Genomic DNA, 21,791 nt, shown 5'->3' with positions numbered 1-21,791 from the left:
TTGTGGAGTGGCCAGGATGGAAAATTAATTACCTTCATACAGCTTTGTTTCCTCTTTGGGAACCCAGAGAAGGACAAGCTCAGGCTCCAGCTCCCCAAGCAAGTCAGGCAGAACCACAGCACGACCCACCGCTCCTCCTTGCTGCTGCCAGCCCCGAGTGCTCACCGCTGGTGCAGTGATACTAACAATAAAACTGTGCTTTAAAGAATTAAGAAATTTTTTTAATCTCCTGTTTTCCAGCGGGGAGTGTGTAAAGCCATCAGGTTGTCCTGAATCTCCAGTTGCAGCCTAGAACGGAGTAAGGATGTCATCTGGTTTTCACCCTTTTGGAGGGCCAAGGAGAAAGCATGGGGGGAAGCATCTAATTCCAGGATTTCCAAGCTGTGACGTGTGAGCTTGACTGCCCTCCAGTTCAATTCAGGACTCCTACCTGAGAGCAGGCTGTGGTCGGCAGCGTTTAGGAGCTGGCAAGACTTACTTCAGGTGCACATACCACATTTAAAATTAAAAAGAAAAGGAAAACCAGCTTGCTGTTTCCTGGCCTTGCTGTAGGACTGCTGGCAGGCAGCACACTGTTGGCAAGCTGTTCCCTGGAGTTTAGGAGCGTGTTCAAGGCCAGCAGATTTAGGGACTTAGGAACAGCACTGCTGAGAGCTGGCAGGCGCCGAGCGAGTAAGAAAGGAACCATCGGGACCACGTTTAAGGCCGTTGGGCGTGGGTGTGTGCCCCGTGCGGCATCTCTTTCTTCTAGCTAGAATGCCTTTGACCTTCTGAGTTAAACTTGCTCACTTAATGATATTTTCCTATTATTTGAGTCCTCTTTTCTTCAGCTTATTTGCATGCGGTACATCGTGTTTCATTTAGGATTTGATACAGTCAGAAGCCCAGGATAAAAGACAGTGTAATAAAAGGCTATTTTCATCATGACATTTTGTAGGGCTGGAAGCTGCTGGGACCAGTTGGGACCAGTCATGGGCAAAAGAAATGTGTTTTGTCCACCGTTGCAGCCTTCCTAGAGCAAAGTGGAGGTCTCTGTCTGCTTTAGGAGAGCCAACTAAACCGGATCGTTCCCCTCCATACACACGTATTATCCCATAATATGCCAAGACAGCTCCTTGCAGCATCCTTGGCAGTGACTCTGCTGCCCGTCCACAATGTGCCACCACGTGGGGACAGCGCTTGGGCAGGGTTTTGTCTGCAGCATCCAGAGCTAAGTATAATTGCTGAGAGTTAATCCAGCTTGGTAGTTTAAAGCAAGACTATAATTGTAATTATTGGGTTTTTGTATTAAAATGCCCTTTTTTTTTTAAAGTCCTCATTAGGTTTAGCAAGCTGGCTGTAGAGGTGATTATGTTCTGGTAGGAGAGATGTTCGTGGGTGGAGCAGGGCTGATGTTCTCCTTCCCTCTCAATTCTTCTTGCTGCTTCAAGAAACAGTCATTTGCTGTAAGCCAGGTTTGCAGCTTTGATTGAAAATGACTGTGCAAAACCCCATCAAAGCAGTGCGTGTCCCAGAATCATTTACAAAAAATAATAAATCTAAAAGGCACCTTGGAGTGTGTGAGCTCCCTGGGATGCCAGGGCCCATCGCCTGTGGTCTGCTGGTGTTCCCAGGCAGGACCTAGTAAATCTTCCACAGACCTTATCACGTTTGTCTGCCCAGAAAGCCTGGGGGAACAAGGGAGAAAGGATGAAATTGCTCTCTCTGAGGTTTGGGGTGATTATTAAGTGCTGGCCCACTGCCTGGTGACTGTCGCTGGCTCCCAGAAGTGAGACAGATCTGGGAGAGGTGGCTGCAGCTGCATGGCTGGGAAGTTGTACTTTTAACTGCTAATTAACGTTACTATTTGCATTTGAGGTTTTCCTTTTTAGAGAACGACATTACGGTACGCAAGAAACCGCGAGCGTTGTTTATTTATAGCACGACCAAACAGGCACCTTGCTCTTGCTCCTTTGCTGCTACATCTGTATTTCACTTACTGCCTACTTTTGCTTTCCCATCTGTTTTTTTATGACTTCTGTCCTGAGAGCCCTTGTTCTTCTAGTCCTTGACTCCCCTCCCATGCAGACATACGATCCCGCAACGTTTTCCCTTTTGTCTTTATAAACAATAGGCAGGCAGTCTAATAGCGTGAGCCCAAAGTCAAGGGAGCTTTGTAGATTCAGCTTGACAGCTCCTCTCTCTGAATTATTTAAAGGCCATAAACAAAAGAAAGCTCATCTAGAGCTTCAGGTGACTTCTCATCTAGTATTGTGGAGAATGCCCAATAGATGAGTCTTGCTAATTTTGCCCATTTAAATCCATGGATTTAATAGAATAGCAAATGCAATTAGAATTCAGGGACTACCTCCTGGTTTTCCTTAGGGGAGGGTGAGTTGCAGGGAGGTGAATGGAGAGGGAAAGTGGAAGGTGAAGGAAAGAACGGGGAATTTCTCTCTAGTTGTAAGAATTGTGTGTCGAGTTTGGATTTATATATTTTTTTCCCCCCCTCTCACAATCAATGAACTTGTCTAAGGACATCCTACATTTTTCTTCTGACTTTAATCTCAGTCCTTGGTGGTTTTTTTTTTTACATCCTTTGTTTTTCAATCTAAAATGCTTTTCAACGGCTGAATGACCCAGTGATTTCTGATTTCTCAGGTGCATTTTTGTTGCTGATTTCCCTCGTCCTTCTGGATTCGGGAGTATTTTAGATGGATGGGATCAGGGAAGCAGGCAGCAGAGCACAATTGAGTCCTTCAGATGGTGTGAAGTTCATGATTGTCTTTTGAATAGTTGATTCTGCAGAACGAAGTGGGGAAGATGTCACGCTTTGCGTTTATTGTACTAAAGCTATAAAGCTGTACTCACATCGTTCTTAATACCTAAGGCATAGCTGTCTTCTCTTCCCACTCCCTTCTCCTCCCAGATAAATACAGTGGAGAAAGCATCACTGGTAGGATATTAGAGAAGCGACCTCATATGTACCATCCGTACTCTATGGTTTTGTTTAATGAAGCTCTTCACCTTGTATGTAGTCAGACCTTATTAAAATTCAATTTACTGTACTGTCTTTTTCAATACTAGCCAGACAATTTGGTAAGCAAAGCTGGTATTTTGCAGCATGGCCTTACTTTGAAAATTAACCTGCAAAAACGGCTTGTGGGCTTCAACCTATCTTCTTTCAGGGATTCCAGCATCTCTTTCAGTTTACAAATGAAAGATCACTCTGTTCCCGACAGCCTTGCAGACAGCTCTCAGTCCAGTTCAGCTCCCTTTTGTGTACTGCCATCACAGTAAGGCTTTACAGAGACCACGCTGACCATGAGCCAGGCCAGCTCTGACCCTGTTCTCAGCTGTAGGTAAAGAGAAGGTGGTTCTGCTGGCTGGGGAAGGACGCCCAGCTCTGCTGCCCCATCCTTACCTGTGCTTACCCTGTACCACAGGAACAGGAGACAGTAAACTTTTTTAACACAACACTATGACTTGAATAGGAGAGAGAAGAATAGAAGTGCAGGGAGAAGATTTAAGTATAACTGGAATTTTTACCTAATTACTTCTCAAGAGTAAACTTGTGCTTGTGCCATAAACGCAGTTTTGGGTATAATCAGAACCTGCTCCCTTCAGGTGTAGGCTCTAGCCATTTTTCATAGCCAATCTCAAAATCACAGAATCAATCAGGTTGGAAGAGACCTCTGGGATCATCGAGTCCAACCATTGCCCTGACACCACCATGGCAACTAGACCAGGGCACTAAGTGCCATGTCCAGGCTTTTCTTAAACCCCTCCAGAGATGGTGACTCCACCACCTCCCTGGGCAGCCCCTTCCAATGGCTAATGACCCTCTCTGAGAAGAAATGCTTCCTAATGTCCAACCTGAACCTCCCCTGGCAAGTTTATCAACATCTCTTCTCCTTCATAATTTTCCTTCATGCCCTGGCTAATGAAAATATTTGCCCACTTCACTTGTGTCATTTTTGAAACAGTATTTTGAGGAGAGAAAGGTTTGTATTTCTCAAGACTATAGAAGGCCACGTGGTTTGGTGCAGCTTGCCCAGCCTTGTCAGCATTGCAGGAGGTTTCAGGTGCATAGTGCTGCACTTGATCCTGTTATAACATTAACTGAATTGGATGTTGGAGGAGAGCAGCAGGTTGTGAATTCTTTCAAGATTAATGGAAACTTTTGTTTTACCTTAATTAAACTTCAGTTCCTTGAATCAAAACCCTCTTTCTCAAATAGGTGTGTGTTATAAATAGCATTAGTATAGGTGTAATTTCATGAAGCTTATACACATGCTAACGTAAATGTGCCTTGATTTTTTTCTCTGCAAGAAACAATTTGTCCCTTTTCTCTCCTCAGGCCCTGGTGATTTCACTTGTGCAATTCCATATACATATGTGTTGCATAGAACATATAAGAACATATATGTGTGTATACATATACACATATATATGAGTGTGTGTGTTCTTCAACTCCCTGTTGTGGCTTATGCAGCTACAAGCTGGAGCACCTTGCAGGCAGGTACCCTTCCTTCTTCTGTTCTTACCACCGTGCAGCTGCAGCCCTTTGGGTGGAAGCAGCCTCCAGGGATGAGATATTTTGCTCTACCAGTGGGCCTTGCTTCCCCTCCTTGCTGTAGCTCTGCATGCCACACAGATGTGTAATCCCCCACCCTCCATGCCTGCAGCCTTGGCTGGAGGTAGAGCATCTTACGTACGCTGTCGTTTTCCCCCACAGACAGCGTCCTCAGTGCTGACACTTAGACCCATGACTCTGTTCCTGTTGTTAAATATACCAGTCCTGGCTTAAAGAGAAATGAGGGCTTTGATTTCCATGGCTGCCAGACTTCTGGCCCATCCAGAAACACAATTAGGCGGCTTGCAGATGCAGTGAAACCATCATCCTTCTTTTCCAGCTGGCGTGAACAAAACATTCAGAATAGTTAATGTGTTTCACAGATATTGATCTAGTCCCCCTGCAAAGTTATTCCAAGACCCATTAACAAAACAGTCAGGATTTTAACATAAGTCCAGAACTCACAAAGTTGATTGGTTTGGGATACTGTAGTATCAGGGTTTGGGTTTGGTTTGGTGGTAGAACCCCACTTGAAAATGGGTAGGTATGTTCAAGGGATGTTCTTACAGGTAAAACATACAAATTAAATGTCAGAATTCAGGTGGCTTTAACGTGGCCCTTTTTTGCACCTCTGTGTCAGGCCAGTCTTAGAGGTGGAGGTGATTTTCATTAGGACGGTGCAAAGAAGCTACAATCGGCAGGGGATCCAATTTGCTAGGTGTTGTCCAGACAGACAGCGAGTGACAGCTTCCTGCCTCAAACAGCTGACAGCCAAACCGTATAAAATGAACAGCAGCAGAGTATGAATCCATTATCAGTTTTAAATAAATTGATTTCCTCAGTCCATCAGCCATTTCATGAGTTCCTGCCAGAGCGTTCCCCTCTTGCTGACCCAGCCAGCCTGACTCCGCTTGGCTCCCTTCGTCATTCCTGACGTCTCCTGTGATTAACCCATTCTCCAGCATTGATTGCCACCATCTGTGGTTGTAATGCATCACAGAATCACAGAATGTTTGGGATTGGAAGGGACCTCGAAAGATCATCTAGTCCAATCCCCCTGCCGGAGCAGGATTGCCTAGACCATATCACACAGGAACGCGTCCAGGCGGGTTTTGAATGTCTCCAGAGAAGGAGACTCCACCACCTCTCTGGGCAGCCTGTGCCAGTGTTCGGTTACCCTCACTGTAAAGAAGTTTTTCCTCATATTTATGTGGAACCTCCTGTGTTCCAGCTTGCACCCGTTGCCCCTTGTCCTGTCAAGGGATGTCACTGAGAAGAGCCTGGCTCCATCCTCATGACACTTGCCCTTTACATATTTATAAACATTAATGAGGTCACCCCTCAGTCTCCTCTAAGCTAAAGAGACCCAGCACATTTCTACAGCATGTCGTTTGCATACAGAGGAACGCATCCAGGCAGGTTTTGAATGTCTCCAGAGAAGGAGACTCCACCACCTCTCTGGGCAGCCTGTGCCAGTGTTCGGTTACCCTCACTGTAAAGAAGTTTCTCCTCATATTTATGTGGAACCTCCTGTGTTCCAGCTTGCACCCGTTGCCCCTTGTCCTGTCAAGGGATGTCACTGAGAAGAGCCTGGCTCCATCCTCATGACACTTGCCCTTTACATATTTATAAACATTAATGAGGTCACCCCTCAGTCTCCTCTAAGCTAAAGAGACCCAGCACATTTCTACAGCATGTCATTTGCATACAGAGCAAATTCATGATCTTTGGAAAAAAACAAGGCTGGACTTGCCTGGCATGGACTGCTGGACTGAATTCTAGATGGCTGCCAGGCACTATCAACAAAACCATCCCTGCTACTTCAGGCAAATTAATTTGGCTGTCAGCTATAGCCTTAGTCCCAGGAACCAGTGGTTTTCTGTACCAAATGAGGGAAGCAAGCAAAACTGCTGGATCTAGAACTGGTTAGGTTGAAGGCACAGAGGAGCCCATCCTCAACCAGAGCTGCCATGGTTGTGTGGATGCCACCATTGTCTGTGACCGCTGTGAGGGTCATCTCCTGAGTGTGGGAAGGGAGGGGGAGATGGCAGGACAGGCTCTGCGTGGCCTGAAAGACTGGTTAAACTATGGTTTGGAGAAGAGTGAGGATATTGGGACTCCTGACACTTTCCAGGACTCATTAACTGTGTGTTGTGAGCAGAGTCAGTGGTGTTCAGGAATTTCTTGCTCTTCTCCCATGCTTTCTGGCATGGAAGCCTGGCGTGAAACTCCCCAAGGGCCGGATGAGTTGTTGGAGCACTTGGGAGATATGAGATACTGCTGTAGGTCTAGGACCTATGACTGCTAGGTAAGTGTCCTGCATCCCATGAGCTCGGATGTGTGCGTAGGTGGGAACTATGGGGTAGGAAGGGTTGTTAATGTTCTTCAAAACCCTTGGCTGGGTATCATGTTGGACTGAGCGCGTTCAGCCTCCCCTGGCAGGCTGTTTCAGTTTAGGGTTGATTTTTAGCATGCTTGACAGCAGTGGTTTGTGCCCTTAGTCTGAGAGGAACGCAGCTGGAACGGATTTCTCATTGGCAAATAAGTAAATACAGCAGTTCAGAAAATGAATGCTTATTAGGAGAGTTAAATCTCAGCAGTATTTCTCCCTGCTTTTTCTCTTCGGCGCCTCGTAGTGAACATCTGGATTAACCTTGGGCAAATCCACTGAGCGTGTTGCCTCGGTTTCCCCACGTGTCAAAGCAGGATAATACTTAGCTACCTCACCCGGGCATTTGTTACACTTAATTAATGTTGTAATGTGTCTTTGGGTCCTCTGATAAAATGCGCTGTGCGAATGCTAAGTTGTTTTTACTGATTGGATTGTAATTAAATGTGCACATATAAATGATTTATTAGCATTAGAGAACTAAGACTTAATAATTTAAAATATTAGCATCAAGGTGGTTGGGTCAATTTTAAGCCTGTATCATTCAGCTATTTAGTGACTGAAACTAATGGCACTGGGAGAGGAAGGGAAGGAGGAGCTTGACCAGCTAACGGCTTATTTCATGGTATTTCTGAGTGGGAACTGATCTGATCCGAACTCCAGTTCTGGCCCAGGGAAGCCACTGGCAGCATTGGTGGTGCGCTGAGCTTCGTAGAGCACAGGAGATGTGTCACCTAGCAGTGATCCCTCTTGGCCCAACTTAGAAACCTTTTGTCAGCCTCTGGAGGAGTGTGTTCCAGTTCGGCATGGCAGCCTTGGGGTATTGCTTCTTGCATATCAGGAGAAAAGCATGAAAGAAAGGATATCTGGGGCATGTGTGCATCTGCCAGGCTACTGACATGGATCACCTTCTCCTGTTGAAAGCTCCTGGCCCAGCGTTGGTTGTTCCCCATGAAATAACGTGAGTTTCAGCCTCTAACCACAAGGCTTCTGCCTCCTTAGATTCTTCTATCTTTGTTTTCTGTCCAGGCAGATGTTTCTGAGGTGGTGAGGGAATGGACTGTAGCTGACCAGAGGCAGGGACCAGAGGAACAGATATGTTATCCTAGTGCACTAATGAGTTCGGGGACCTAGAAGTACAGAGAGCCATGATTAACCATCATCCATTCCCTTTCTGAACCCAAGGAAGTTGCGCATGTTGGTGTTGCTGCTAGTGTGCTGGAGGCAAAAGGGTTGGAAAGAAAGGGAAATGATTCTGTAAGGAGGATTTTCAAAGGTGGATTCACAAGGGGAGGGAGAATGGAGATGGGATGATGTACATGGTGCTGTAGAAGAGGCAGTTGAAACTCAAGAGTGGAGTGCTGGAAGTAGAGGTTTGATAAGAGATACTATGCAAGGGACAATGATCTCACAAATACAAAAGCCCCGAAGGATGTGGGACAGATGGTCTAGGAAAGATGAAAGCGTTCTTGCACAAACTAGGGAATTGCTGATTCAAGTGTGGACAGGAATATTTGAAGGAAGGAACTGAGCAACCAAGGAGTGTTGGATATAGTTGAGCTGGAAGAGAAAGCACTGACCTGGCAAAAAGGAGAAGGAAGAAGAAAAGAGAAGGTAAGAGGGATGGGGGAACACATCATAAGTGTGAAAGAAAGAGGCACAAGAGAACCAACTAAACATGAAGGAGAGCTTAAACAAATTGGAGCTTGCCCTTCACAGTAGTGTTGTAAACTAAAGAGGACCAAGGAGCTGGGAGGCGCAGGAAAGGATGTCTTTTAGCATCTCTCAAGAGTTTCCCCACCAGGATCCGTTCCTTCCCAGTCCAGCAGTTGGGAGTGATGGTCCTTGCTGTGCTTCAGGACTGGGCTGTGCAGCACTCGTGGTAGGCTGTGCTTGTAGGGCGGACTGGTCTGTCTAATTCAGGGTAGCTTGATCTGAAAAGGCTTTTCACGTTCTACTGATTTCTGGTTACATCCTGCAATCCCTGATGGTTTGCTATTGGTCTGTGCAAAACCAAAATCTAAACCTACCAGATTTAGGTCACGTTTCTTGAATACTCTCATGCAGATCGGTGGCTGTTTCTTCAGATCACACATTTTGTTTCTGATGAGCATTTGGAAGGGAGGCATACGCAACAGCGACAGTAATGATAGCACCCTGGGGCTTGGGTTTGCCACGTACAGCACTGATGGGTAGGGCAGCATGACCTTGGCTAGGGAGAGATGGAATTCATCACCTCCAGCATGATGTAATGACTGACTGCAACAAACAGTAGAAGAGAAAGGAGGAAAATGTATCGGCAGTAGGAACGCAGGTCTTGGGCTGTGCAGTTGTCAGGCGACGTGAAGCGTTGCGTTGTGTAGAATTGCCAAACGAATATTTGGGGGCTTTAAGTATTAACAGAAGAGATGCTAAAAAGCTGTTTTCACTAAACTAATGCCTAGCCATTTCCTGTAGTTTTGCAATATTGATGCTAATGTGTTGCATGTTTATGTATAGGTTTTTCTGTAGACTTATTGCAAGCTATATTTATATACCGCTGACGCTTTGTTCGAGGCCTTGAGCACGTTGTTTATGGGGAGTGTCTGAAATCCCAGGATATACAACAGGAGCAAGTAGCTTTAGAGACCTTGTCACAGATGGATGGGCAGTGGAGCTCAATATTCCTATATATAGAGGAGAAGACTTGCCCTTCTGGGGAGGCGGGTTAATGCCAACATAATTTGGTTTTAACATATGTCTCCTTACCTTGCCTGATGGGCAGTGTGCAACAGCTCTGAGAGCTGTGTGCTTTGCTTTGCAGAATAATAAGTGTCTGATGAGTTATTCTCATCTTGAATTCTAAATAAATTACGTGCTCATCAAAACCAGTTTTGCTCCAGAATGACTAAATTACAGAGGAGGTCACCTATAATATATGAACAGTTCCTGGGGGGGGCTTTGGCTGGCTCTCCTGCCTTTGCAGAGCTTTCTTGCCCTATTCCCATCAGCCTCGTTGGCCTCCGTTTCCATCTTGAATTCAGAAGACGGCGCAGAAATGAGACAATCAGTGCCTGTCTGTGTGCAGCACCGTACACGTGCCTACTTCTGTTTTCTTCTAGCCTGGTCTTCAGTGGCCTTGTTGATCTTGTTTCTTTGAGAGCTACATGCTGAAAAGAAAGGTCATGCTAAGAAAAAGTGATTTCTCACTTGGCTGAGAGATAACTTACCACTCTGTGAGTGTGTCATTGGAGCCAGCCTTGGGCTGCTTTCCCCTGAGCACCCGTGTGCTGTGAATACAGAGGCCTGGGTGTATAAGATAGCAAGTAAGCCTCCAGTTATACAGCAGCATCTCGTGCTGAGTTTGGTCTGAACAGGAGTAGAAAAATGCATTAAGATCCAAAAATGAGAAGACCGTGTCTTCAGCATGCAGGAAAGAGGGATATATTCATGTATTGAGAGTCGCCGTTAGAAAATACCAGATGTGGACGTGTCAGAAAACTTGATAAAAACATCTGTGGTAGGTTAAAGTCTGGGATTGCAGAAAAACGAGGGGAGGGATTTGAGGAGATGTTGAATTTCTACCTGCGTGCGTTTCCCAGCGAGACGTGCTTCATCTTGTACAGAAGCTGCATACTCTGCATGATGTAGGATGATGAAAACACAAATTCATTTGAAAGCTTTTTTTTCCCCCCTTTATAGTGTGTCCATGAACTCCTACATGAGAAGAAACTGTGTGCGTATGACTGCGGGCAAGTCTTTCTGTAGAAAGCAAGCCAAAAGAGTGCAGTCATCTGTAAATCTGTGGGTTAATGTGTTCAGAAAATATCTTTATTATGCTGTGCGGGTGTAATTGTCGAGCACTTATAAACTTAAAAACCCAAAAGATTGTGTATTTGCAGCTGGAGCTAGGAAGAAGCCCAGGCGAGACCTCTTTGCAGATATATTGAGTTGTTGCGCTTTTTTGGCCCAGATAAGCCTGAGGAGGCTTTATCTCTGTGTGTACACAGGAATTACCTTCAGAATGAGATAAAAATATAGTTTCTAAGGATTAAAAAGACATGGTTTAGGCATGTGTGTTCTGTTCCAGGTTTAAAACCTAACGAGTTGGGTGTTGCTGCTCCTGAAATGTCTTGGTACGGCATCTTTTTGTATGTAAGACCTCTTTCTTTAAAGAAGTGCTTGGTTTAAAGGAGTAATTAACTTCTGCTTGGGCCTGATGTTCACAGTATAGATAATATTCCCTTCAAATTGTTCAGAAGGGATTTATGTTAGGTGAGTGTCATGTCATATAAAGGAAATCCTGGCACACAGGGAGATAGTGGGTTGTGCACCACTCTTTAACCATCCCACCGTGCGCCTCTTCATCTGTAACACTTGTATTGCAACAACAGGAAAAAAAAAAAAAAGAAAATAAAATTATTCTGCTCGGAGGAGATCTAATCTAGCAGTTCAGCTTTTAAAAACCTTGGTTTTTGTTCACTGAAGATCCATTGTGTTTCCTAGGTTAGAATTTGTAATTGTCTTTCAAAAACAAAAGCTGACTTGAGTCATACAACAAGAAAATAACCAGATCTCGGGGGAATTGGAGTGAAAAGCCGTTAGAATCTGCTAATTACAAGATGAAGAGCAGTCAAGCAGTGGTGGTCTGTTGGGGAACCGCTTTCACACATCTTGATATATGAAAAGGCTTTGCACGTGATCTGGATGGGAGAAGTTTTGGTGAAACATGTCTTGCAGATGGTCTGCAGCTCAGTCCTAAAAGCCAGCGCTGAGTAATCGTTGCCATCTTCAGTAAGGATTGAGTAGCTTTACTTAAAGAAAGGGCTTTCTGTACAGGCAGCACTAGATTTAGTTCAACTATATACTTTTATTCTGCCTATAAATAACATAAGACAATGGCCACTTGAGTGCAAGCTTTCTCACCCAGTATATTTTCCCATTTTATCATTAGCTTTGCTTAATTAGGCTCCAGTTCCTTTGAGTAAGCGTTCAGGGTTCTCTGGCAGCAAGTCCGTCTGCTTGAAAGAGAATTGCTGACAAACGAGCCCTTCGTTAGCAAAAGCGTCTGCTGGGGTGGGAAGGTGAGAAGTTGTTAATTTAAAGTGAGATCTTTAAGAATCCTAACTGTGAATCCATAACTCGAAAGTTCACGCTTACCTCAATGACGACTGCGCTGGAAGTTTGACACGAGTATGATTTATTTGTGCAGAAAAGGGGGGATAACAAAGAGGCACAAACTTCGTAGTTTGTAATTACTTACAATAAGGTGAAAGTCCCAAGTAACATTTCCAGTCCATCGCGTGAAGATGTGACATGCCACTTGGAGACACATCTTGTTTCACCATTGGCATCTTTATAATCCTAAGGAACAATTTCTTCAGCCCGTATGTTGTTGCTGGTATCTGTAGGAGGTAAGGGGGTGCACAGAGGTAGGAGCTAAGTCCATGTTGTATCATTTTTCCTTTAGCCAGACTTCCTTCCTTCCTCATCATGGGCCTTGCGGGAAATGCAGTCAGATGAGTTTGTTTAAAGGTTGGTTTTGTCAGGCTCACGGCACAGAGGAGTGCTGCTGCATCTTTAACGTGTTGGCTCACGTGGTCAAAGCCGTGGTTGTTAGCTACCTGCTGCAGTTTCCAGCCTTCAAGTACTCTGACTCTCTCTCTGGTAAGACTAGTTTTTTGCATTTGCAAACTATCAAAGTGCAGGTTATGTTCCATATAGATGTTCTGATTCACAGTTTCACTCCCAACAGAGGGACCGAGGTGTTTCAAAGCCAGCGTCCAGGCTCCTCCTCTTGTGTACACCATGCTCCAGCTTTTCCTTCAGTGTGAGCTAATTTCACTTTAAGGATTGATATATGTGGGATAACGGAGGAGGAACGATCTCACAAAGGATTATACTTAGCTAGAGGGTCTGTCTGGAGCTTTTGCTTGCTCTGTAGAGTTGGGTCTGCTTGAATAGCAGTGCGTGTGTGTGTGATTTCAACAGCTGTCTACCTGGGGTGACATTCATTTAGCCTCCCCCACCAACAATTTCTTGCACGAAGTTGTAAAGAAAGAGTGGAAGAGCTACAACCTCAGCTGTCTTTTTATTCCATATCACACTGAAGCAGTTCTGACAATTTTCAGTTGAGTTTCTTCAAGCTTCATGAAACATCCAGAGCGTTTCTGGCTCTCTTAATGCCAACTGCTCTTGCATGAATACCAGCAGTCAGCCAGACTTTCCTTCTCCTCCCTTCCTTCCCTGTACAAATTGCTTCCCCAGGGCCAAACAAATACAGGGCTCATCTAGGAGGGAAAGAAACAGTGTGCTTCAAAACCCAGCTGTCACCGGGTGAATAATCCCTTCGAATGATGAATGTAGCAAGTAGCTCATCTACTCAGGAAGGTCCTAAATTTGATTTTCTTTTTCTTTGCGATAAACAATGTGCTGCAGAAATTTCTTCTTTTGGCTCAATCAATGAAAGTCTCTTCAAATCCCAAGGGCAAATGCTTCTAAGTTCGTGTGGGTGGATCGGTTGTGTTCATCCAGTGCCACGTCCAGGAGATGGGGATGTGTCAGGTTGAGGACAGAAGTGCTTCTGTCTGGTCTAGTCTTTGCTCTCAGGACTGATTTACAACTTCATTTTGCATAATGCCTACCTCCGTGTGGCTATGCGTCCAGTCTGTAGGCAATAACAAAGATTTGTGGTGGAGTCAAGTCCTTCCCAATGTCAAGGAACTGTCCTTCAGGCTTCCCATAATACCGTCTCTGCAGTCAAGGAAAAAGTTGGCATGTGTGGAAGATTATTTGTGAGTCTTAGCACAGGATTTGCAGCCCTGGAGCATCTTAGAGCTGTTCTGGTCCTGCACCCTATGTTAATCTTGATGTGAGTCCTGAGATGCACTTACATTTATTAATTAATTTTTCTATATTCATACGTAATGCCGAGAGACGAGAAGACGCCTACTTTTGACGTCCCCAGAGCCTTGCTCTTTTCTATTGACTTAACAGGACCAAAACTCTTGAGCTGTCTCCCGTCAATTTTATGGCTGTGCCTGGCTTGTTGAGGTGCCACGTTACCTCATCGCAGGGGACCCGAGGGCACCGCACCACGTCTCCACCCATCGCTCCTATCTGCCTGGATGCGCAGAGGAGAGCTTGCCACGTTTCATCGGGTTACGCAGCCGGTGGCTTTCCACCGGGGTGCAGCAGTACTTGAGGTTGGTAGCCACACGGAACAAAATGCTGTTGCTTGCCAGGCAGTAAACCCTCGTCTCTTGATTTTTGTTGTGTTTGTTCATTTTTTTTTTTTCTTCAGTCTTGTTTTAGCAAAGGCAGGTGGCACCTTCTGCCTCTCCTGTTAAGAAGGGCTATGGGTGCTAAGCACCCGTAGGAGGAGGTGCTTGCGTAGGAGAGTCATTTTAATAACTGATTTTTTCAGAGCAGGACTACTCAGTTGAGGGGGGATCTCCAACATCCCCCCTGGCTCTGCTTTGGGAGTTGCTGGCTCCTGCAGACAACAGATTTGGTAGGGGTGAGGAAGGCCAGACTTTCAACCTTCTTGCCCTGCACAGAAATACCAAGTGATTTGGTCAAGTTGACATGGTGGTGTCAGGGCAATGGTTGGACTCGATGATCCCAGAGGGCTCTTCCAACCTGATTGATTCTGTGATTCTGTGATTATGGTGAAGTAGAACGTGCAACCACAGTGGTGGTGATACCCTGTTTTTCATGCCTGAGAGATACAGATGCTCGTAGTGGTGTAGTAAATAGGTAGGGAAGATAGGTATTGTGCCAGTTAAGTGGCCATGGTGGTCACAGGTCAACTACCTGAAGGGAGGTTGTAGTGGAGTGAGAGTCGGCCTCTTCTCCCAGGCAACTAGTGATAGGACAAGAGGACACAGCCTCAAGCTTCACCAGGGGAGGGTCAGGTTGGATATTAGGAAGAATTTCTTCTGAGAAAGGGTCATTAGCCATTGGAAGGGGCTGCCCAGGGAGGTGGTGGAGTCCCCATCTCTGGAGGTGTTTAAGAAAAGCCTGGACATGGCACTTAGTGCCATGGTCTAGTTGCCATGGTGGTGTCAGGGCAATGGTTGGACTCAATGATCCCAGAGGGCTCTTCCAACCTGACTGATTCTGGGATTCTGTGGTTCTCTTTTAAGGATGTGGTGACTCCATTCACACATGTCCTGGCAAAAAGATTGGTTCAACACGCTCACAGCTGTCACGAGTTACAAACCTACAGACCTGAGCAACTTCATGACTTGCTGGGGTGTTGACTGTATTGACTGTTTTACAGGCAACACGAGGGGAAGATAATTGTTTCTTTGGAGGGCTAGAAACAAGTTACTTAGCTGGGGAAGCAGCGCGGGAGTGCCTTAACAAGCGAGTCGCTGTTTGTTCCATGACAGATTTGGTGCTAATTTTGCTGCTGTCTCCTCCCGTTTGTGTCTCGTGGTTGTGGATGAAAGCAGCAGAGCGGTGATTAGCTCAGACCCTGCTGAAGTAAAAAACAAACCCCAGTGGCTTCTGAAGAACAAGGGAGGGAGAGTATATTACCCTCTGGCGTTTTTATTTTATTTAGCGAGTAAAACTGTTCATTGAACCGGAGTTCATTTACAGTGGTACCCCAGCAGACTGCAGCAGCAGGATGAATTACCAATCACTCCCAGTGCAAACAGGAATCATTCAAACCCTGGATCATCTGTACTGGGGAGTTCAGGTCCCTTGCACTGTACACTAGGTAGCTGCCGGTGCATCTCCCTTGCCTCCAAAATCCTGTCGGGTATCCCAGTGCCTGTTTTAGTCCCCACATCACGTTTATATCTGCCTTCCCCCCCGATGGGTTTTGATTCTAATGCTGTTAACCAGAAGCTGAGCAGTTCACAGGATTAGACTCTTTTAGCCACCAAATTAATGGAAATTGGAGTATACGCTTCCTTTGAGGATATACTTTCTTTTCAGGAGCTTTGACTTGGAGGATCATTGGTGAGATAATATCAGAAGCCTTAACTAATCCCCTACTGATTGTAGCAGGGGTGGACAAATCTATCTATAACAATTAGCCCAGTGGTCGACCACAAGGCTACCCTTACCCGATAAGTGGGGTTTTGCATTGAGAAGGTTTTCTCACACTTTGCTTCAAAGCTGGTGGCTGGGCAAAGTCCTGAACCTCGTGGCAAGGCAGCGTGCAACCCTGCTGGGGTTGGGTCGAGCTGCCTTTCCGCTCCCTTGGGAGCCGGCTATATATTCTAGTCACTGAGTCTATTAAAAATGCTTCTGTTAAGTGACAGGATAATTACGGCAAGTTTGTCTGAGGATGGATAGCAGCAGCGAGAGCAGTTGAAAAATGTGTCTGAGAAAAGAGATCAGCTGCCTTTAGAGAAAGCCGTTGGTAGCGGGTGGTTTGGCAGCATATGCTGTGGTTGCTGGCATGAGGATGGATGCAGGACACTGGTCTGGGAGCAGTGGTTCAACCTCGGCATCTCCAGGGCTGCTGCCTGCGCCCCAGCGCTTACGTGCTTTGGGGTTGTTGGCACCATATCGTTCCTTTGGATTTCCCCATCTGAATGGTTTTGGTTTGGGAGGGTGCGTTGGCACTTGCTGGTCGCATCAGGAGTGCGTGCTGAGGAGCAGAGGCTGCCTGCCCTGGTTTTAGCCTGGGGATTGACTGATTGATGCAGCAAACGATTAATTTGCAGCCAACCAAGATACCTCCAAAGGCAACTCCATCCATTGGCAGGAGATGAATAAATGTGCCTTTCTGAATAAAGCAGGGCTGAAGCCCTCACTGTTTCCCTTCCCTTCCAAACTGGGTGTATCTGCTGTTGCTCCCTCATCTCTTCTCGTCTTTGTTTTACTTGTCTGAAACCTCTTGGCTGTGCAAAGAGGTTGCGTGGCCTCGGAGCCGGAGAGGTTTTGTCATGGTGATTAGTTGGTTTAGGTCGGGCGCTGGAGACCTTTGTCCATATGCTGCCAAAAGATGAAAATGATTATTATTATTTGTCCGCTTCGCAGGGAGACTGTGAGGATTAATTCATGTTTGTAAATTGCTTCGGAGATTTAAAGCTCTGTACAAGCGCTAAGGATTATTGCTTTCTAATTCTTTAAGGTAATGTAACTTTTCCAAAGGCTTTTAGCCTCAAAAGCATCTTGGAAATGGGAAGAGTTAAGTCCCTTTGAAATTAGATGCACTTCTCATGTTTAAGATACAAAAAAACTGCTTATTCTCTGCTGTTTCTTCCAAAAAAGAAAAAAAAAAACAATGTCAGGTTGTGATAGTGCCTCTTCTTTTTTTCCAGGAGTCCAACGTTCTGATTGCTGCTAACAGTCAGGGTACAATTAAGGTAAGTTATTTCATGTATCTCCTCTTTAAATGCTTGAATCTGTTGTTAGTAAAGAGCAAGGTCAGAGAAACTGTACAGCCAGGAGAAACCATTAGAGGAGGTCATCCCGCCTGGAGAAGTTTGTAATTTAAATGATGTCTTTGCCTCTGGCACATGGCAGAGGGAGCAGACGGTGCACCAGCAATGAAACCCACTCAGAGCAAGGTGTGGACAAGCTGCTGGCAGCCACCCAGCGCCCACCGTGCCTCCGCCGCTCCTTGGGGTCCTGGGAGCGTCTGGCACGAGCATCTTCCCGGGCCCGTGCTGGTCCTCGTGGCAGCGGAGGCTGTGTGTTAACTGGCCAGTGTAACCAGTGCCCGTCCTCTAGAGCAGCAGGGCTGGAAGCCGAGCTCCGGCTATGCAGGCGGCTGGAGCGGGGTTTGGAGGAGCGGGGATGCTCCCTCACTTTGCCTCCTCCTGGTTCCAGGCTGACTGTAACACAGAATCACAGAACCAGAATCAGCCAGGTTGGAAGAGCCCTCTGGGATCATCGAGTCCAACCGTTGCCCTGACACCACCATGGCAACTAGACCATGGCACTAAGTGCCATGTCCAGTCTTTTCTTAAACACCTCCAGAGATGGTGACTCCACCACCTCCCTGGGCAGCCCCTTCCAATGCCTAATGACCCTTGCTGAGAAGAAATGCTTCCTAATGTCCAACCTGACCCTCCCCTGGCAAAGCTTGAGGCTGTGTCGTCTTGTCCTATCGCTAGTTGCCTGGGAGAAGAGGCCGACTCCCACTGCACTACAGCCTCCCTTCAGGTAGTTGCAGACTGCACTAAGGTCACCTCTGAGCCTCCTCTTCTCCAGGCTAAACACCCGCAGCTCCGTCAGCCGTTCCTCATAGGTCAGACCCTCCAGACCCTTCCACACAGCAGCTGCCAGCGTGGGGTTTGTGGAAGCAGCAGCCTTCCCCATGCATCAAGACGCCAGGACTATCAGCCAAGCAAAGCCAGTACCCAAGCCCAGGCTGGTGCTGATCCTCCAGAGAACCCCAGGTCTGATGCCACCCCAAATTGTACACAGCAGTGTTGACCTCCACCATGCTTTTGGGGCTTGGTGGTTAACACCACAAGCTTGTAGCCCAGAACCCCGGCAGCTTTCTGTAGCTGCTGATGAAGGGGTTTACTTGCTGTTTGCGAAGTTACACGCTGGATTGTCACTCTCACAAAGCTGAGGTCCTCATCCTGATTTCCCCTCGTATCCCTGTGGCGATAGCAGCTCTCTGGAGCCAGACCAGAGTCGCTGGTCTGAACTGTCCTGGAAAAAAATCACAAAAAAAAGCAATAATGAGGGGAGACACGAGTGGTCTGTGTTTGACTGTGTGTCAAGATTGGGTTTGTTCCTCCTTTTTAGGCCGTGAATGGCCTGGTTACTCCCGCTCTTGCAGCACGTGACGCTGTAGCATCTCATTCGTAAGCGATGTATTTAGCAGGCCGTGGAGTTGGTTGCTCATTGCTTTGGTCACTTCCTCCTTAGTAAAATGGGCAAAATGCACAGAGGCTTTTGATATGTTGAAGTGAATCCAGCAGTAACAGGAGAGCGACGAGAGAGGAGAGGGTTTGCTCATGCACTTTGCTTGTTAATGAGAGGAGGTGGAGAGAGAAATGAGCAAACAGCCAGGGCTGTCAGAACGCTGGTATGGCCATTTGCCTTTGGCAGCACGCAGCGGGAAGGTGGGATGGGCTGGGAAAGGACCAGGTTTGCCCAAACCCACGCCAGTCTGGGGGCAGATGCCATGCCAGCCAGCACCCATGGACTAGAGCTCTAGAGCTTTCCCCAGTAAAACCACCATGGGTTAACACAGGCTGTGCAAATCACTCTGCAGGTGACAGCCCTTGTAGTTACTTTTCTTCTGCCATCTCTAGACCATGCCTGCAGAGGCTGCTGCACCATCTTAGGGTGGACAAAGGAAACGAGAGCACAGAGGGCTGAGAGAACAAAACCTCTGATCTCCGTTACAAGATTTCCAAGAGCTGGTTGATATGGATGAGTGGAAACGAGACAACTGGGGATGGTTTTGCTTCATGCTGTAATTTATCCTAGCGCAAGCAGACATGAAAATTGGGATCCTTGCCAAGTGCTTATCCCATTTGCGTGATGTTATTGTATGCCGGTGAATAAAGGGTAGGGGGTGGAGATGGAAGGGTCAGTCCTGTCCTAGTGATCTATGTGCTGATGTAGGTGATAATGAATGTCACAAATTGCTATTCTAAATGTCTCGTCTTCCCTACTAATCAGGTACTGGAGCTGGTATGAAGGGTTTTCTCTCAAGGCATGAGGTACTTGGTCCTGCTGATATGCTACAGTATTCATCTGGGATCCTCAGCGGGACAAGAAACCGAAACCACCTTGATGTTCCTCCCCAAAACCATCATGTTTGGGTTTTTTTTTTTCCATTTATGGACTTTCTAGGACATTTTGAGACACTGAAAACACCAGTGAACTGTCTGCCATCAACATTAACTCCACAGACTTTGCTGCTGCTAATGGTGGTGGTATGGTTGTCTAATTTTTATGATAGGAAAACAAATTCTTTTAAATAAAAACAAAAAGGAATAATAAAATTTATTGAGCCACAAGCTGAAGCTGGAAGATTCTCTCTTGTTGCATATGGGAACAGATTTACTTGGGAAGGGAGCTTACAGGACCACACGGGGCTGTCCTCAGTTGCACATCTCCAGTTACTTTCATCTGGACTGTTCCTTCATCCCCCTTGGAAAAAGAAAGTCTCTAAGCCTTACCTGGACATGCAAGCAGTCTGCGTTGAGATCCCATGACGATACGGTTCAGTTGTTTCTTTGATTTATTTTTTTTTAGATGCATTAAATGTTGAGAAATGTCAGCCAGGCTGACATCACTGGAGACTGAAGTCCTCTGGTCATCAAGAAGAGAAGGGCAGCTTCCCCTTCCTCCTCTCCTTATGCGCCTGCCTCAACCCAAAGGGGCAGCTCCAAAGGAGAGGAGTTAAGGTGTCCTTCTGTCCACGCGAGCCTGGGCCACCAGCAACATCCTGAGATGAGGTGACCTGCAGTTGCCTGGGACCTGGACTGACCTCGCCAAGACGTCGTGGTATAACGATCTCCCCCCACACTGACGTGGCTGCATTTGACTGTCTCAGCTAGAGGAGGAAGCTTCTAGATCCAGTTACCAAAGCCCTGCACCACTTGACTGCCCGTGTGGTCTGGTTGCGTTTGCCCCTCTCTGCACACTGCGGAATGTTGTAAGAAGAGAGGGGATGGAGTTGGTTTGTGATGTGTTTCAGAGCCATGATCTAAGTAGCCTTATTTTTAACGGTCATGCATACACTTAATTGTACATACGGAGGGGGAATAAACCATGATGCTGAGAGTCGTCGTTGCTTTGTTGGCAGGGTAGCGGGAGGGGTGAGAAGGTGCAGGCGGTCTTCATGAGTAGCAGTCACGCTGAGCTGTCAGGATTGCTGCCAGAACTCATTCAGCTTTACAGGGGAACGGGTGGGCGTAGCATCTTCTCCTCACTGCGGGTGGCAGAGGTGTGATGTGTACAGTGATACCTGGAGGAAGCGTTTCAGTTTGCAAAGGGGATCTCTCTGTGTCTGTTCACTGCAGTACGTCTTGAGCCACTCATCAAGGAGCTGTAACTGATGGTGGCATGTGAAAGGTGTCTCATGTCTTCCAGGAGTTAAAAGGCTGATTCTGATCTTCCCAGAAGGGTCGTGAGGTCTTTTGACATCCTTTGGTCACAGGACAGAAAAGAAAAACAAGGATGCTCTTGGGGGTGTGAGCAAAGGTGCAGGGATGAAGGCTTACACCAGAGTCAGGGCAGATCCTGTCCAGATTCAACGTTGGTGCCTGTTTCCAGTGGGGAAACATATGTTCCTTCAGCCCACAGCTGTGGCTCTCGGCTAGAAGGGTGTGGGACACACTGAAATTCCTGTTGGCTTCTGCTGAGTCTTGTCCAGTGGGGAGAAACGTGATGCTCAGCTCCAAGAGAGGGGTGGATGGTCCCCAGATGCTCTGTGCTGTTTCTTCCATGGTTTCTGGCATGCTGGTGGGGGGTGAGAGCAAGGAGAGAAGGAAGGGGGAGAGAAGAGAGCACCTGCTCGGAGGTGCTATCTGCGGGTCTCCGCCGTATGAGTCACCCGAGTCACGGTGGCAGAAGGAAATTAAATTGGTTCCTTCTGTCTGAGGGCAGCTGACATGTCCTGCTGAGCACTGGCTGGATTGCCATTCTGCTGTATCTGAAGAGAATTTGGTGCTGGGTGACCGTGCTGGGCTGTGCAGAGCATCCTCTGAAGGCAGAGCCTGGCTGAGGAGCAATGGCCATCGCTCTTGCTGCTTCCCCTGGTTTCAAGTGTGGGTTTCCCTCAGCCTCTGGCTCATTTATCGATGCCTACTAATTTATTTTGCAAGCTGCTGTCGTACCCCTGCTTGTGCCGCGCAGCCCGTGCTTGGCAGGTGACCTCATTCCTTCTCTCCCCCGACTTGAAGGTCCTCTGGGCTTCAAATCGAAATC

General features: G+C 46.8%; 1 protein-coding gene and 1 non-coding gene across 3 annotated transcripts in view; both read left to right on the top strand.

The window, feature by feature from the left end:
* COP1 (COP1 E3 ubiquitin ligase) overlaps positions 1 to 20,645 on the top strand; it is a 133,634-nt gene extending 112,989 nt beyond the window's left edge. For both annotated transcript variants that reach the window (XM_068416859.1, XM_068416860.1), the window contains exons 19-20: positions 17,210 to 17,254; positions 19,536 to 20,645. In XM_068416859.1, the coding sequence (XP_068272960.1) occupies positions 17,210 to 17,254; positions 19,536 to 19,553 (63 nt within the window). In that variant the 3' untranslated portion in view covers positions 19,554 to 20,645. The remainder of the gene's footprint in view (positions 1 to 17,209; positions 17,255 to 19,535) is intronic.
* LOC137672701 (small Cajal body-specific RNA 3) lies at positions 949 to 1,083 on the top strand. Its single transcript, XR_011049613.1, has one exon. It is a non-coding gene; the product is annotated as a small Cajal body-specific RNA 3 (non-coding RNA).
* Positions 20,646 to 21,791: the final 1,146 nt, after the last annotated feature.

This window comes from Nyctibius grandis, chromosome 21, assembly GCF_013368605.1.
Source record: "Nyctibius grandis isolate bNycGra1 chromosome 21, bNycGra1.pri, whole genome shotgun sequence".
Taxonomy (NCBI): Eukaryota; Metazoa; Chordata; class Aves; order Nyctibiiformes; family Nyctibiidae; genus Nyctibius; species Nyctibius grandis.
Note: the sequence above shows the minus strand (reverse complement) of the source record. Positions and strands in the feature narration are given on the sequence as shown.